The sequence below is a fragment of the Passer montanus genome, unplaced genomic scaffold (assembly GCF_014805655.1).
Source record: "Passer montanus isolate IOZ18808 unplaced genomic scaffold, ASM1480565v1 scaffold35, whole genome shotgun sequence".
NCBI lineage: Eukaryota > Metazoa > Chordata > Aves > Passeriformes > Passeridae > Passer > Passer montanus.
This window is the reverse complement of record NW_024368263.1, coordinates 8,942,675-8,959,973: the sequence shown is the minus strand read 5'-3', so window position 1 is coordinate 8,959,973 and position 17,299 is coordinate 8,942,675. Positions and strand designations below refer to the sequence as shown.

General features: G+C 58.5%; 2 protein-coding genes across 6 annotated transcripts in view; one reads left to right on the top strand and one right to left on the bottom strand.

Annotated features, from left to right (window-relative positions):
• RBFOX3 (RNA binding fox-1 homolog 3) overlaps positions 1 to 17,299 on the bottom strand; it is a 136,589-nt gene that overhangs the window by 118,152 nt on the left and 1,138 nt on the right. The window lies entirely within an intron of this gene.
• Positions 6,455 to 15,417, top strand: ENPP7 (ectonucleotide pyrophosphatase/phosphodiesterase 7). The gene is made up of 5 exons (XM_039716218.1): positions 6,455 to 6,743; positions 8,316 to 8,461; positions 9,248 to 9,868; positions 11,070 to 11,562; positions 15,047 to 15,417. The coding sequence occupies exons 1-5, from the start codon at positions 6,455 to 6,457 to the stop codon at positions 15,415 to 15,417; spliced, it is 1,920 nt and encodes a 639-aa protein (XP_039572152.1).

Sequence of the window (17,299 nt, the reverse complement as noted above, 5' to 3'; positions counted from 1 at the left end):
GCTCCGTGGTGATGAAGACTGTCCTGGATCTGGGCAGCCTCTCCTGCTCCTGCCCACACCAGCCTGCCTGCTGTCCCTGCAGGGTAACAGCCAGAGGACTTGAGGAAGAAACAGGGATCCTTGAGGCACGGAGTGGGATGGAGGAGCAGGGCTGACCTGTGAGAGCAGAGCTCTGAGCAGAATCCAGCCCAGCACGGCTCTCTGTGGGGCTGGGGGGAGGACAGAGATAATCACAGGCATTTGTTCCCCAGCGTCTCCACTCTGCTCTTTGCAGGGATCTTTCAAAACTACCAATGCATAAAACAACAACAAAAAAAAAGTTACCAGGAAGCCCTGTCCCCTCCCTGCCAAAGTTCGGAACATGCTGTCATCAAGAAAAATGATGCTGGCAAGAGAGAAACCCGCTGGGGTTGCTGGCAATTTCCCAGGCTCCAGCCCCGATGAGTGTTTATCAATAATTTCAGGATCTGGCTGTCGCAGGCGCTGACGGGAGCGCGGGCAGGGAGAGCGAGTGTCAGCACAGCCACGGGCGGCAGCGCCGGGAAGGGAAATCAATTAACGGCTCGGCAGGAGCGGGGATTTGCCGGCATTACAGGGACAAGGCTGCTTGCCTGGCTGGAACACGGAGCGCTGAAACGGGGCTCGGTGACACACGGGCACGTCCCAAGCCGGGGTGACCGGGCTCCGCGGCCAGCCCAGCCCCGGGCAGAGCCGGGGATGCTCGGAGCCGGGTCCCGCGGGCCGGGGATGACGGAGCAGCAGCGCTGCGTGTGCTCAGCTGCCTCAGCCTGGCCCCGGCTGCAGGTCAGAGCCCCGGGCTCCATCCCTGCCTGCCCAGCAGCCTCAGCACCCTCACAGGGAAGTTTTGTCCAACACCTAACCCAAACCTGCTCCCTTTCAGAAGAAAACAGAACCCAAACCTGCTCCCTTGCAGCTCCAAACTGCTCCCCTTGTCAGAAGAAAACAGAAGCAAAAGCCCAAGTGCACCACAAACCTTGCCCAGGAGAGCAGCGACCCGCTGAGCCTCTCCTGATGGGATGGCTCCAGAGGGTTCCTACAATTCCATATCCCATCTTTAGGACCTGCCCATCCTGCTGCCCACAAGAGGACATGTCTCTAGGCACCCCGTGTCCCAGGCTGGCCTCCCCAGGACCAGCCAATTCCCTGTGGAGGGAATTCTGTTTGGAGCATTTGTCCCAGCATCCTGTGGGGAGCAGACTGGGAATGCTCATTCCTGCACTCTCTCTGCCAAGCTTCAGCTGCCCCTTCTGAAAGGAACATTCTTTAATTAATATTAATACCCTGCATCGTGTCAGACCTTCTCCTGTATTTCTGCTCTCTCCTGGAGCACCTTCCCTGCCTGTCCCACACCCAGAGTGGGGTGATTCCGCAGGCAGAGCTGCTGGGTGCTCCTGAGCACAGTCCTGGTGTGGCCCTAATGGATTGGTGACACTGTTACATTTGTGGGTATTTCAGGAGAAAGGAAAAGGCCACTGGGTGTTCATGCGTTCCTGCTGTATTATTTAAGAGAAGCCATTTGAGAGCACTGAGCATTGAAGCAGTGTCTGCTCCCAAAAGGAGGGAAAATAATGGAGGGGAATATTTGCAAAAAGCTCAGTTAAGTAAATATTTTATGCCAAATAATGTTATGGCTTTTGAATGATGCATGCAAGAGAGTTGAAAGGAGGTGAGGCACAGAGCAAGTAGCACGTGGTGAGCATGGAGGTGTCGGGGAGGGAAGAACAGAGTGCCTTGGGCAGTGCCTCTCACCTTGGCAGGGCTGTGCCACTCACAGGAACCACTGGAAGAAAATCAGCCCTGCATGGGAGCAGGGCCCAGGGAGCAGAGAACGGGCAGAGAGCAGGCAGAGGCACTGCCCGGCCCAGGAGGAAGGGGCAGGCAGAGCAGGAGAAAGGGCAGCCAGGGTGGGGGCAGGGGGAGGAGAGCAGGGCCGGCATGGAGGGGGTTTCTCTGGGCAGAGGAATTCACCCGGCAGGAGCAGGGTGAGCAGCTGGCACAAGGGAAGCACAGAGAGGAGTAAAACACCATTAAGTGTAATAAGAAATGCAGTTAATCAATGAGCTCTGCAGCTGGGGATCAATGGGAGGCAGACACAGCCATCAGCTAAGGAAGCTGAGCGAGAGCCGCGGGCCCGGGGGGAGCACAGCCGGGATTAACCAGGCAGCACAGGAAGGGTCCCAGGCAGAGAGCAGAGCCGGGCTGCAGCCCCAGGGCTGACCCTGCTCCCCTCCACAGGGTCAGAGCCCGGGGCTGACCCTGCTCCCCTCCACAGGCTCAGAGCCCGGGGCTGACCCTGCTCCTCTCCACAGGCTCAGAGCCCACCGAGGAGCCGAAGGAGGAGCCCAGGCTGAGCCCTGTCAATCACCACGAGATTCAGTAGCAGCGACCAGGGAATGGGACCGGACCTCCTGATCATCACCCAGGGACGGCGCTTGGCTGCAGAGAGCGACAGACGGAGTCTTCCTCCCTTCTCTCATCCTTTTGTCTCTCTGCTCACCTTGAGTGCTGGCCAGATCACCCCCCAAGGACCCCAGCATGGGAGGAGCTCGCTCTCAGCGGGGAGCAGCTCACCCTGCCGAGAAGGAAGGGGCTGCACCAGCCCAGGTAAGCAGAGCTGCTGCTGACTCAGGGCTTGCCCAGCCTTGAGCGGTGCCCCAGTGTCCCCCCGGCTGGAGCCACCCGGCTGAGCCCCCGCTCGGGGCTTCCTCAAGAGGGAGTCTTGATTTTCAGCCCATGAGCAAATTTAGTGCCAGGAAAGGCAGACAGCAATTGGGCACAACCTCGGCTTCTGACAGCGCTGCCAGTGACTCCAGCTTGCAGCTGAGACCCTCGCCGGGCTCCATCACGCCCGCTCCTCCAGCCAGCCCGCCCCCCGTGCCGAACAGCAGCGCCGTGCTCCGAGGCTGTGGGAGCCCTGAGCCCTGCTGCTCCCTTCCCACACTCGCCGAAGCTCGACGGCCACAGCCCGATCACCCCGAGGCAGCAGGGAGGAGCAGCACGAGGAGAATCCTCGGGGAGGGCAGAGCAGGCACGGGGCAGAGCTGACTCAGAGCGTTCCAGCCCGGGGCGGTGCTCGAGGAGGGGAAGGGAAGCAGCTGCGCCCCGAGACCCCTGCCGGGATGGGCTCCCTTCTCCCACCGGGGTGAAATCTCACTCCTGATCCCGGGAGGTGTTCCCGGGCCTCCTGTTGCTCTGGACACGGCCTCCATCCCTACTCCATCCCTACTCCATCCCCTCTCCATCCCTTCTCCATCCCCTCTCCATCCCGGCTCCATCTCCTCTCCATCCCGGCTCCATCCTCTCTCCATCCCGGCTCCATCCTCTCTCCATCCTCTCTCCATCCCGGCTCCATCCCGGCTCCATCCTCTCTCCATCCTCTCTCCATCCCGGCTCCATCCCGGCTCCATCCCCTGTCCATCCCTGCTCCGTCCTCTCTCCATCCCGGCTCCATCCCGGCTCCATCCCCTGTCCATCCCGGCTCCATCTCCTCTCCATCCTCTCTCCATCCCAGCCCCGCCGCTCCCGGGACCCTCCGGCCTCGCCCGCCCCGCCGCGGCCCCGCAGCGCCCCCTGCTGGCCCAGTTCGGCCGCGCTGGGGGGGTCGGGGGTCCCTCCTGGGGTGCCTCCCGGGTCCCTCCCGGTCCCTCCCGGGTCCCTCCGAGCCCCCCCGGCCGGTAGCAGTTCCTCTCCTGGGCCCCGCGGGCACTGCCCGACCCTCCACTGCAGGGGCTGAGGGTAAGGGCTCGTTTCAGGGGTCTCTTCAGTCATCCCCACGCTGGAGAGCGAGTCCAGCCCCGCGGACGGAGCTGCCGGGACACCCCACAGCTCCCACAGCGGCTCCCGCGGCACCAAGGCAGCAGCTCAGGGGTAGGAGTCGAACTCCTGCCTGCTGGTACAGGCAGCCAGCTCCTGCCCGAAGAGCCCCCCACAGCACTCAAAGCTTCTTTTCCCACCTCCTTCTTCTTTTCCAGCCCTCCCAAGCAGCTTGGCTGGAGCACCTTCCTCCCTCCATCTGCTTCAGGGCTCGGGCCAAGTCCAGGGCTGCTCCCGGTTCCATCCAACACCCTGGCAGTGCTGCCCTGCTCCTTGTGCACACCCATCACACCACGCACCTGCCCATCCCCAACAGCTCCACGCCTCCCCACAGAGTCACCCCAGGCCCCAGGGATGCTGCAGCGTCCCTGGCTCTGCTCCTGGGGCAGCATTAGGCTGCAGCAGAGGTTTTAGTGACACTGACCTTAGCTTATCCGCTCCTTGGTGCTCAGCAGCCGCTTGCCCCAGCACTGCCCCTGCAGCCACGTGCCACAGGGAGCTGCAGGTTTGTCCGTGGGGTGCTCAGCACATCACTTCTTCCAAAGGCTGGGAAGGACAGGATGGGACACCAAGCAGGACAGTTCCACTGGCTGGAGATTTCTCTGGGCTCATGTTCTCTATTTGTAGCCCCTTCATCAATGTTCATGGAGCGAGTGCAGGATGGACAGTGTCAGCCCCAGCAGGGACAGGGCTGACAGCTTGTGGGGCCCTTGGAGCTCAGCAGTGCTCCAAGGATGCAGGATTAGTGCCACCAGCCTGGAGCTGGAGCTCCAGAGGATGCTGAGCAGGATGTGGTGGGCCCAGAGCAGCCACAGACGCACAGGAACCAGCACCTGGGGCGTTGTTAGTGCAAAATCAGCCCTTTCAGCAGGAGCTCACAGCGTCCCAGGCAGGGTGGCCAAAGGTGATGTTCTTTATCTGTGCCTTGTGCTCCTCAGATACCGATATCAAAATGTGCCTGGAAATGCTCCTGACATCCAGCATTCCTCGGAGATTGGCGCAGTGCTTCCTCCTGGCTCATCTCCTCCCTCCCTGAGGAGCGATGGACACGATACGTTATCAGGACCTGCTGTTAGCAGCGGCACAGGGACTTGCTGACCCACCTCAGAACAGCTGAATATTTAGGACTTTCCCTGAGCTTGGCAAGAGATAACCTCTTTATCATGAGCCCTTTAAACCCTCGGTGCTGCCAGGAGGCTCTGTCCTCACTGAAGGACTGTATTGAACTCAGGGCAACACACGCAGATAAAAAACACTTCCTTGAGTAAACATCAGTGCTGGGCTGGCAGAGAAGGTGCTGGGCTGGCAGAGAGGCACACCGAGCTGAGGAGTGCAGTGTGGGCTGGCAGACACCAGGGCTGGGGTGCTGTCAGTCCAGCCCTCCGAGAGCAGGAGGGATGGCTCAGGGCTGGGATCGCAGGGCTGGGGGCTCAGGGCAGGATCCACCCCAGCATTTCACTGCCTGCAAATGCCCAAGGCTGCACTCCCAGCTGGTGTCAGCCCTGAGGTCCCTGCTGGGATCCCTTGGTGCTCTGGCAGTGTCCTTGCAGGATTGTCCCATGTCACACCAGGGAAACACCCACACTGGAAGAGACACCAACGCCCCCTGACAAATCAGTGCAGGTGGGAATACTTGAGATGCTCAGGACTACAAAGAGGCTGTCATTCCATCCAGGAAGAACAAACCCATGTGCCTAAAACTCATCTACCCAGCCCAGTCATGGGGAGAAACATCAAGGAATGACCCCAGACAGGGCAGGGAAAACCAGGTGGAGACAGCTCTGCTTGCTGAGGAGAGGGCGGCTGGCAGTTAGGAAGCAAAGCACCGAGGAATAAATCTGCAACCTGAGCAGAGGAAGATCAGCAAAGACATAAAGGTTGTGAGTTCAGAGCCCAGGCAACCAAGGCAACCTCTGTTACATAACTCTGCAAAAGCCTTAAACTCAGTTTTTCTGAGAAACGAGTCGTCAGCAATGATTAAAGCCCAGAGAAGCCATAAACCAGCAGATATTGATAGGGTGGGATGCTGATACAGCGAAGCTCAGCAGTGAACAAGCAGAGGGTCACCCGTGGAGAGCAGCAGAGCACAGTGGGACACGGGGCTTCAGAGCTGGGCTCACCCTCAGGAGCATCTCCAGGGTTGATGCCTGGTCAGGATCCAAGGAAAAGCCTCCTTCTGCAGTGAGCAGCTCAACAAAGCCACACTGGAAAGCTGTGGGTAAATCCAAGCCCCTCCCTGAGCCTCCATCTCAAGGTGGACAAGCAGTCCTGGGGCGTGAGCTGCCTTCTGAGGCTGAGCACAGAGCAGGGCACCGAGAGCCAGGAGTGGGGACAGGGCACCTCAGGGGGCTGAGAGGGACGGGGGGGGCTGTGGAGGCAGGGTCCCAGCCTCCCACCACACCAGGAACCTCCCTGGTCACACGCACCAGAACAGCACCACCGCCACTGACGGAAGACGCAGATTTGGTGTTTGACCCAGAAAGAACTTTAAGATAATCTACCTTAGAGAGACAAACAACAGACACTTGTCCTGATAGCAAATGCTGGCTGAAGCCACACACGCGATCAGCAACTGCAGGATTAGATAAGGACTGAACTTGGTCCCACCCTGCACGTATTAATGCGAGCTCTCCGGACACCTGGGCTGTTCCAGCTCAAGGGCTTGAAGATGCTCCTGTCACTGGGGCTGCTCTTTGCTGCCCTGTCCTTGGGAAGATGCATCCCCCTGCAGCAGGCGCCCAACCGCAGCAAGCTCCTCCTGGTGTCCTTCGACGGCTTTCGCTGGAACTACGACCAGGACGTGGACACCCCCAACCTGGACACCATGGCTGCGGACGGGGTGAAGGCCAAGTACATGACTCCTGCCTTCATCACCCTCACCAGCCCCTGCCACTTCACGCTGCTGACCGGTGAGTGCCGCACAGGGGCTGGGAAGGGCAGGGTTGTCACTGTCGTATTGTATGAAAAATCCCTTGGCTAGGATTTTTCTCCTGAGGAGCTGAGAAACCTCAGAGGAAAAGAAAAACAATAATTATCTGCTGCTGTGGAATGCAACAGGTGCATCTTTGACTGGTCCATCTGCATTGTTTCCACTTAATGACCAACCATGGTCCAGCTTGTGGACTCTGAGAGTCATGAGCTTTTGTTATGATTTCATTCCGTTCCATTCTTTTCTAGCCCTCTGATGCTTTCCTTTATTTATTCTTTTTAGTATAGCATTTTAATATAATGTCATAAAATAATAAATCAGCCTTCTGAAACATGGAGAGAAGATTCTCATTTCTTCCCTTGTCCTGGGACCCTCAAACACAACCACACAGGGTCAGGGCTTAGGGGCCAGTGAAGGACACGAGGTGAGGAGGCACCCAGACCATCCTGACCCTGCAGCACACAGAGCCTCAAAGCAGGCAGGCAAGAGATGCAGAAATGGTAGATTTAAACCAGACCCAAAGAAATTCCTCCCTGTGAGGGTGGTGAGGCACAGATTTCTCCATCCATGGAAATGTCCGAGGCCAGGATGGACGGGGCTTGGAGTCAGCCTGGTCCGGTGGAAGGTGTCCCTGCCCGTGGCAGAGAGGTGGAACGGGATGGTTTTTCAGTTCCCTCCCAACTCCAACCATTCTGGGATTCCATGAACTGAACCTGTATTTATCAAAGGTAAATAGCACCAGACCAACTCAATAGCCTCCTTTGATAAGATAAATTATTTTTTAAACAAGGGAGATGCTCTAAATTTAATCTTTCTGGACTTCAGTAGTGCATTTGATACAGTGCCACATGGGAAATCATTAGTTAAGATGGAGAAGATGAAGATTAGCACAAAATCTGTAATGTGGGGAAGTGAGAGGCTACGGGAGGAGGACAGAGTGGATGCTGAGAGGAGATTGTCAAGCTGGAGGGAGGGCACCAGGGGAATTCCTGAAGAATCGATTTTGGAGCCAATCTTATTTAAGATTTTAATTAATAACCTTGGCATGAAAGAGTGGAGCATGCTAATGAAATCTGCTGATGGGCAAAAGCAGGGAGGCAGCGTCAATACGAGGGAGGATGGGGATGTCATGCAGAAGGGACTGCACAGTCTTCAGGACCAGAAAAACAAAAATAGCACAAAATGTAGGAGTCAAAGTGCATCCCTCCCTTCTAACGGAAACTTCTGCTCACTGACCTCGCAGACTGCGAGCAACAGCAAAAGTGAAACACCTTGTGGTTAGATACACCCAGGATAAGGGGAACCTGCCCGTGCCCAGAGGGCAGCAACCACTGCAGGTTGGGTCTGGGTCCAGGTGAGACCCACCAGACACCAACTAACCCACAAGGGAAGCAGCAGTGCCCCAGCATCTCCCTCCCTGCCCTGGGACCCCACCTGGGAGAGGGCAAGGGTAGGAAGGGGAGGCCAAAGGTCCCCTCTGCCCTACACCCAGTGTGGGGGTGAGACCCCCCAGCACAGCCTGGCTCACCCCCTCCTCTCATCTCTCCCACAGGGCGGTACCTGGAGAACCACGGGGTGATCCATAACATGTGGTTCAACACCAAAACAGGAGTGAAACTGCCCTACTACACCACACAAGGCATAAGCAGCTGGTGGGACAACGGCAGCCTCCCCATCTGGATCACTGCCCAGAGACAGGCAAGTGTGGCACCTCCTCACACACACAGACCCTGCACAGACCCATCCAACCTGCCATCCCCCGGGAAAAGCTACAGGCAAGCCAGGATCCCTAGTGGCCGTGAGATCCCAGCCTCCCTATGAACGTCAGGCTAATTAGACCAGCAAAAAACTGAAATCCCCAGACTCTGGCAGGAATAATTATGAACATTCTACTAAAAATAGCAAAAAATAATAGATGCATTTCAGCTTTATTAAGACATTAATAAAGCAGGTTATCCTGCTCCTGTTCAAAGAAGCCTCAGCCAGTTCCTCGGGGAGCATCCTGAGCCTGGGAGCCCCACACAGCCCGGGGCACATCCAGGGCAGCTGGGTGGGGGCAGCGACAGGGGCCACTCCCCTGGAACTGCAGCAAGCCCAGCAGGCCTGGAATCTGGCTTTGAGGCAGGACACGAACCCCAGCCCAAGACCTTTGCCCACATTTGCCTGACAATTGGCTCCTCTGACTCCAATAAAACACACCTTAATGTCTTGATGGTCAAGAGGTGGAGGGCCCATGCAAGGTGCAAATGGGTCACTGGTTCCAAAGTTTTAACTGGTGTTAAAACACAGTGAAGGGACCAGGTGCAAGGGCAGTGCTTTCAATTAATCACTTTTAATTGGCAATGAGCAAGAAAACCTCATTAGAGGCAGAAGTAGACATTGGGGACTGAATGAACTAATCATGTTAGGAGGTGGCTGCACTGACAGATGGAAGGATGCTGCCGAGAGAGTTCAGGTGAGTTTATGGAATGCCTCCACTCACAGGGTTTGAAGACAGGCTCTATCCACTTCCCTGGAACCAAAGCGAAATACCAAGGGCAAGAAGTGTACAAGAAGTTGGTGGAACCCGCATTGTTCAACTACAGCAACGAAACCAACTGGAGGCAGAGCATCGACACCGTCATGGAATGGTTCACAGTGGACAACCTCGACTTCATCACGCTCTACTTTGGGGAGCCAGACTCCTCGGGACACAAGTTCGGCCCCGAATCCACACAGAGGAAAAACATGATCAAGCAGGTGGACAGAACCGTCGGCTACTTGAGGCAGCGTATCCGGGAAAGCGGCCTGGAGTCAACCCTCAACCTCATCATCACATCCGACCACGGCATGGAGACCGTCCTGAAAACCGACGAGATTCACCTCCGCACCGTCAGCAACTTCACCTTCAAAGACATCGACTTCGAACTCCTAGATTATGGACCAAATGGACTCCTGGTGCCAAAGGAAGGGAGACTAGAGCACGTGTACTCAGTCCTGAAAAACGCCCACCCAAAGCTGCACGTTTACAAGAAGGAAGAGTTTCCAAAGAGGTTCCACTACGCCAACCATTCCCGGATCACCCCGCTTTTGCTGTACAGCGATCCAGGCTACGTGATCCATGGGGTAAGGTGTACACTCAGGCATGTCCTGCTGTCCTTTGGGACGTGCCTCTCACTCCTCCCCTCCCACCCCAGCACCCTCCCAGCTTTAGGCCTTTGTGTTGATTGGTCTCCATACACACAGATATAAATTCCAGCTCTTTGTGTTAAAGATCTTCTCTGCTGTTGAGAAGAGAAAGTATCCAGAAACCTTGGAGTAGGAGCTGCATGAATGCAAAATATCCATTGCAGAATATCCAAGCTGTCCTTTGGGACGTGCCTCTCACTCCTCCCCTCCCACCCCAGCACCCTCCCAGCTTTAGGCCTTTGTGTTGATTGGTCTCCATACACACAGATATAAATTCCAGCTCTTTGTGTTAAAGATCTTCTCTGCTGTTGAGAAGAGAAAGTATCCAGAAACCGTGGAGTAGGAGCTGCATGAATGCAGAATATCCATTGCAGAACATCCAATGCAGAATATCCAAAGCAGGATATCCATTGCAGAACATCCATTGCAGAATATCCTAGCCTGACCTAAGGGAAGGCCCAGCATCAAGAGCAGCAGGCAGCTTCGCATTGGAAGCTCCTCAGTACAAAAAAATTTGGCTGTGCCGACGTTTAGGGAGGGAACCTGCACGATGTAGTTGCTTGAGAGCCATGTCTGGAGGCACCTCTGGATTCTGCAGAGTTTAGAGATATAAATTCCAGCTCTTTGTGTTAAAGATCTTCTCTGCTGTTGAGAAGAGAAAGTATCCAGAAACCGTGGAGTAGGAGCTGCATGAATGCAGAATATCCATTGCAGAACATCCAATGCAGAATATCCAAAGCAGGATATCCATTGCAGAACATCCAATGCAGAATATCCAAAGCAGGATATCCATTGCAGAACATCCATTGCAGAATATCCTAGCCTGACCTAAGGGAAGGCCCAGCATCAAGAGCAGGCCTGGAATCTGGCTTCGCATTGGAAGCTCCTCAGTACAAAAAAATTTGGCTGTGCCGACGTTTAGGGAGGGAACCTGCACGATGTAGTTGCTTGAGAGCCATGTCTGGAGGCACCTCTGGATTCTGCAGAGTTTAGCACCAACAGATCAACTCCCAAAACTGAAAGGAACTGAGCAGACCACGAAAGCCCAGGGCTGCAGAGCACAGTGCAGGAGGTGGGAGAGGTGGGGCGTGCGGGGGCAGTGGGGCTGGGGTGGTCACATTCCTGCTCTCCCCTCCAGAGGTACAAGGTCCAGTTCAACAAAGGGGAACACGGTTTTGACAACGAGGCCATGAACATGAAAACCATCTTCCGTGCCGTGGGACCGGCCTTCAAGAAGGGGCTGGAGGTGGAGCCCTTCGAAAGCGTCAATGTCTACGCGCTCCTCTGCGAGCTGCTGGGCATCACCCCCGAGCCCCACGATGGCTCCCTGGAGGTCACCAAGCCCATGCTGAGAGAAGACACGGACGATGGCAATGGCAATGGCAATGGCAATGGCAATGGCAATGGCAATGGTGGCGATGGCAATGGCGATGGTGGCAATGGCAATGACAATGGCAATGGCAATGGTAATGGTGGCGATGGCAACGGCAATGGTAATGGCAATGGTGGCGATGGCAATGGCAATGGTGGCAATGGCAATGGCAATGGCGGCAATGGCAATGGCAATGGTAATGGTGGCAATGGCAATGATGGCAATGGCAATGAGAATGGCAACGGCAATGGCAGCAATGGTGAGCAGCGGGAGTCATGGGGGGCAGGGGGAGTGGCAGCAGGCAGTGACAGTGGGCACTAGGAACAGCAACAGGCACCAGAAGTGGCAATGGCACGGGGAGCAGCACCGGGGGCGGCAATAGGCACAGGGAGTGCACCGGGAGTGGCAATGGACACCGGGAGTGCACTGGGAACGGCACCGGGGGCGGCAATAGGCACCGGGAGTGCACCGGGAGTGGCACCGGGAGCGGCACCGGGCACAGGGAGCGGCACCGGGAGCGGCGCCGGGAGCGGCACCGGGAAGGGCACCGGGCACCGGGAGCGGCACCGGGCACCGGGAGCGCTCCGCTCCGCCGGGATTCCCGCGGGAACAGCGACACCTGGCGGCCGCCGCCGCTCCCGCCACCGCCCGGCGGCTCCGGGCACCGGGCCGTGCCCCCCCCACCGCGCTCGGCCCCGCGCTCGGTAACCGGGCAGAGGTCACCGTGGCACCGGGGCGGAGCTGCTCCCGGCCGGGTGGAGGGAGCGGAACGGGTGGCAGGAGGTGACAGTCACCGGTGGGTGCCGGCCCCGGGGCAGGGCTGGCACTCACCCCGCTCTGGGCACGGCAGGTTCCGGTCCTTCTCTCCACCCCGCCGAGAAGCTGCCGCTGATGCTGGGCCTCGCTGTCGTTCTGGGATGCCGGGGAGGAGTTTTCTAACCACAATCAGGTACCCGACCCCACGGACCCCCGGGAGGGGGCAAGCACCCCGGCAAACCGTGCCCCGTTTGGGGTGGTCTCCTCGGGTGTCCCCGGTCTGTGGAGCCCCCCGAAACCGCTCCCTGCACGGGCTTGACACCTCAGACAGGACTCTGAGTTTGTCCTGCCCCGGGTCAGCATTGGCACCACCCAGGGCATGGGCTGGGCTGAAGAGAAGGGGGGCACCCTCTTGGACCCTGGCACAGCCCCTGCCCTGTCCCCTCTCTCCTCTGTGTGCAGCCAGGTCTGGGCCATGAGCAACCACGAGGGGTGAATCCTTCACTGTTCGTGGCCCGGCACGTGGCTGTGTGTGGCTGCCAGACCAGAATTTGTCCTTTTCCCTCACAGCGCAAATTTGTCCAGGGAACCACCAGAACAAGTAACTCCTGCTCCAATTCCCTGGCACCCACAGGCTGCAGAGACCTGAAACAAGCAGCAGCAGCACCGTGCTCTCCTGTCCTGGCAGCCCCCAAGCTCCAGGCAACTCTACCAGCACACATGGGGAAGGACACGGCTCACAAAGACAACCTGAGTCCCAGGCTCAGGGAAAGGGACAGAATTCCCAAAACCTCTCTAAATGACTGACCCACGCTCCTCCAGCATGCCTCAGTCCCCGGAGGAGATGCCTCCCCCAGGCTTTGTGGGACACCGGGATGCACTGCTGTGGGAGGTGGCACTGCTGCCCATCCAGCCTGACACGGTCACCCCGTGTTTGCATCACCCCAAATGCAGGAGGCAGGACAGCTCCAGGGTCGGTTTGGAGCAGAGACAGCTGATACATAATGAGTGTCTAATCTAATTAAAATGTGTTCCGAGCGTGCTGGGAGCCTCTCCTGAAAGGTGCCAGGCCCCACCCAGGGTGGAGCCACTCAGCCCGGACCTGCCGAGGACACAGAGCTCCCTTTGTCCCTGCTGGCCACGGCACCCCCAAAGCCTCGGAAGCATCCCAAAGTCACTCAGCACTTCCAGCTCCTGCCCCAAGAGCCCGACCAGCACCACCCTGCTTGTCCTTGTGTGCTTTGTGGCTGTGGCCAAACCTGGGAAATGCCCCCTGTGCAGCCCTGAGCAGCAAAGCTGCAGGCGGGATGGGCCTGGCTGCTCTGCTCCATGGCTGAGACCTGCCCCAGCGGCAGCCGAGTCCGCTCCTGGGAGTGCTGGGAGGGGCGTTGATGTCTTTGGAGAGACAGGGAATGTGGCAGTGCGAGGGCCAGGACCCCCAGCTCACAGCAAACAGCCCTGTGATCCTGAGCCAGGGGCTGGCAAAGCCTGGGCCGGTTGTGCCAGGCTCCAGGAGCTCTCCCCAGCAGGGCTGAGACAAAAGCCCCTGTCCAAATCCAAACCTCCCTCTGCAGGAAGCAGCCCAGGGTCCTTCAGCCAGGCTGGGGTCCAGGGGACAGGGAGCAAGACCCCCCCATCCTGCAGCCCCCACTCCAGCCCTCCCAGCGTGGCATTCCAGCACCCCCAGACCCCTCCCAGATGCTGTGGTGCTTTCCCCAGCCCTGTGCCTCATCTCAGGGGCTCGATAAACATCTGTTGCCATAGAGACTCTCTCACTGCATCGGCTTCACCCAACGAGATGAAACAAGAGCCGCACCCTCAGAAAAACAGGAAGAAAATGTTTGGCTTGAAGCGGTGCTGGGGTGGGGGTCAGGGCAGCAGCAGCAGCAGGGAGGCTCTGAAAGGGGAGCGTGGCCAGCGCTGTGCACGCCGTTGAAAATGGTATTAATGATGAGAGTGTGCAAAAACCTCCCCAGCTCTCCTGCTGGTGACCTTGGGGCTCCCCCGGCAGGTCAGCACCGCCACGGGCAGGGGCAGCCAGCTCTGCTGGTACCCTGGAGATCCTGGCAGAGCTCAGAACCCGCTGGTACCAGGCTCTGACCGTCCTCATGCCCAGCAGGCACACAGCAGGATCACAAACCCATGGAATGGCTTTGGCTGGAAGGGACCTCAAAGCCCATCCAGTGCCACCCCTGCCATGGCAGGGACACCTCCAGCTGTCCCAGGGCGTCCAAGCCCCAGTGTCCACCCTGTCCTTGGGCACTGCCAGGGATCCAGGGGCAGCCACAGCTGCTCTGGGCACCCTGTGCCAGGGCTGCCCACCCCACAGGGAAGAATTTCCTCCTAACATTTAACCTAAATTTCTCCTGTGGAAATTTAAAACCAATTTCCTGTCCTATCACTCTCTGCCCATTTAAATTGCCACTCTCCCTTTTTTATAAGCCTTTAAGTACTGGAGAGCCACAGTGCTCAGAGGATTGGTCCCAGTCTGGTTCCCAGACCCACACAGGGAACATGGAGTTTGTAGTGACCAACCTCATCTGAGAGCTGATCTTCCCTCAGCTGGGAGCAGGAACTGAGCTCCTGACTCAACCAGCAGCATTTGGGCGAGACAGAGCTCTGCCAGAAAAATCCATGGTGAGGAAGGGACCATCCTGGAGAAAGGCTGACCCCTGACACATCCCTGCAGGGGGGTTTCCCTTGCCCTCCAGTCCCAGGGATTGCCACCAGGCACAGCTCGCTGGGGCTGCTCCCACTCGGGGTGGCTGGAGGCAGCACGCTGGTCACGGTACTCGCTGCGGCCGCATTTCCAGCACGGACCATGCCCCAGCCCTGGGCTCCCGAGCACGCGGGAGCTGGGGGATCCCCTCCCTGGCCCAAGAGCTGGTCCTGTTCCTCCATCCCCCCGCACCCGTGTCCCGCTGCCTCCCGCCCTGCTGGTGTCCCAATGTCCCGGTGCAGTACCGGTGTCCCGGTGTCCCTCCCAGTGTCCCGGTGTCCCGTGCAGTACCGGCAGCCGGCGGCCGAGGGCTCCCGAGCCGCGCTCAGCTCCCCCGAGCTCCCGGCACGGGCGGGGGAAGCGGCTCGCGGTGGAAGCCCGGCCCGGAGCATCTCCCCAAAGCCGCGGCGCCGCAGCCGCCAGCCCCCCGCCCAGCGCCGGCCGCTGCCCCGGGGCCTTCCGGAGCCCCGGCGGCTGCCCCGGCCAGGGATCCGCTCCTCGTCCCGAGAGACAAAGCCTGGGAACACCCTCCCAGCACCCTCTGCAGCTCCGGCTGCACCGCCCGCGCAGGGATGCTCCAAGGGATGCCCTGGAGATCACGACACGCACCGGAATGTCACCATCCCCTCCCGGCCCTGACTACGTGCCCGGGCTGGGGGATGCTTCCATGTCCCAGGCCAGACGGATGAGATGGATCCTCCCCGCTCTGGGTGCGAGTTTCAATCCCACAGACACATGGAACCTAAACCAGCTCCTACTCCCCAGCCAGGAGCCACCTCCAGCTCAGCCTCTTCCAAGGAAAACCCCAAACTGTCGCATTTTGCACGTCCTTGGAGCCTTTCCCAGCCCTTCCCGCTGCTCCTCACACCTCGTGCATGGGCAATGTGGGACATTTTCAGCAAACATTTCCCGGTGACAAAGGCCAAAGCCCAGCCTGGCCCTACCCGGACACAGCCTCTGCCGGATCCCGCGTCTCCTCCTGCCCTCCCGTAATTCATTCCCCCCCGCCCCCCTCCCCGGGCTGGGGGTCACGCAGCAGGGAGAGCCCCGCTGTGTATTGCATCCCAATTTGCCATGCATTTCCACACCATTTGCTTCCTTTTCTTTTTCCTGCACTGGGAAGCTGCTCGCTGCCCAGGGGTCCCAGCCGCTCCGGGATGGGAACATAACAACAAACATACAAGGACACGTATTTATTTATTTATGGCACGCAGTGTGTGGGGACACTGCTGCCTCCCAAAACGCCTGCTCGGGGGTGGCACGCGCCCCTCTGACTCCCGCACAGGGCCACAGGACCCGGACACGAGGCGGTCCCCGGCCACCCCATCCTGGGAAGCCGCACAGCTCCATGCTGCAGTACCCAAATGAGATGCAGATCTCTGTGCTTTGATTGGCTGATGCCTTGGGAAAAACAGCCACCATTTGCCCACAACAAACATGGCCACCATGGCCCGGCTGTTCCCTGGAGTGGCCCCAGCCTCACCCTCTGGGGTCAGGGACATCCCGCACCCCCTCAGGCCCCCCCGGCATGGGGGTCCCAGAGGGAACGGGGCACCCCTGCAATGCACCTGCTTTGGGGGGCCCAGCACCAACACAGAGACCCTGTGGGAACCCCCACGGCCCGGATCCCCCCGGACCTTGACCCCCACCCCGCACCTACCAGGCCAGGGCTCCACAAGGCCCTGGAAAGCGGCCGTGTCCTTCACTGAGCCTGGCAGGGTGGGCAGAGAGCCCACAGCACCTCAGGGGTGACCTGAACTAGTTCCCAGTAAACCCCAGTTTAAAAAGATTTCCAGTCTGGGGAGCAGCACAGCCCTTTCCCCCTCAACACGCAAAGGGGACTCGGATCATCCCCATCCCTTCCTCCAACACCAAATCCCCACTTCAGCCTGACAGCCCCTGCTACAGACACAACACAGGACACACGGCATTCCTGGGATGCCTGGCCTGCTTGGGAAAAGCTACAAAATCATGTTCCATCAGATTAGTTCAGGGGTCTGACTCTCATTTTTAAGATTATGACAGTTTTCATGGTGATTGGTGAATTTATTGGCCCTGCTGTCACTTTGCTTGGTGGGAGCATGGGGCCAAGTTCTCCAGTGCGTGTTGCTGACTTTCTCCAGAAAGGTGAAGTCCCTGTCAGGGATGGGAAACACTGAATTCATGGAAAAGGCACTCAGGTGGAGCCACAGCTGTGGCAGCAGCAGGGGGGCATCTCATCCCACCCCAGTGAGCAGCCCCAGCGGGGGCAGCCCCAGTGGGGGCTCCCACCAGCAGTGCCCAGGGAAGCTCCAGGGCTGGGATGGTCTCCTCTGACTGACCAGGAGGGAACAGGCCAACCCAGAAGGCCTGAGGTACCCCACTCCGCCAGGGGTAAAAGGCACAGAGCCCACGGCAGCCCAGGGACTGCCCAGGACCAGTTTTTAATCAACCCCTGGGAGGAGAAAGGAGATTTCCAGCCCAGGGAGCAGCACGGTCCTTTCCACGCTCACCAGGAACAGGACGTGTGGCATGAGCAGCA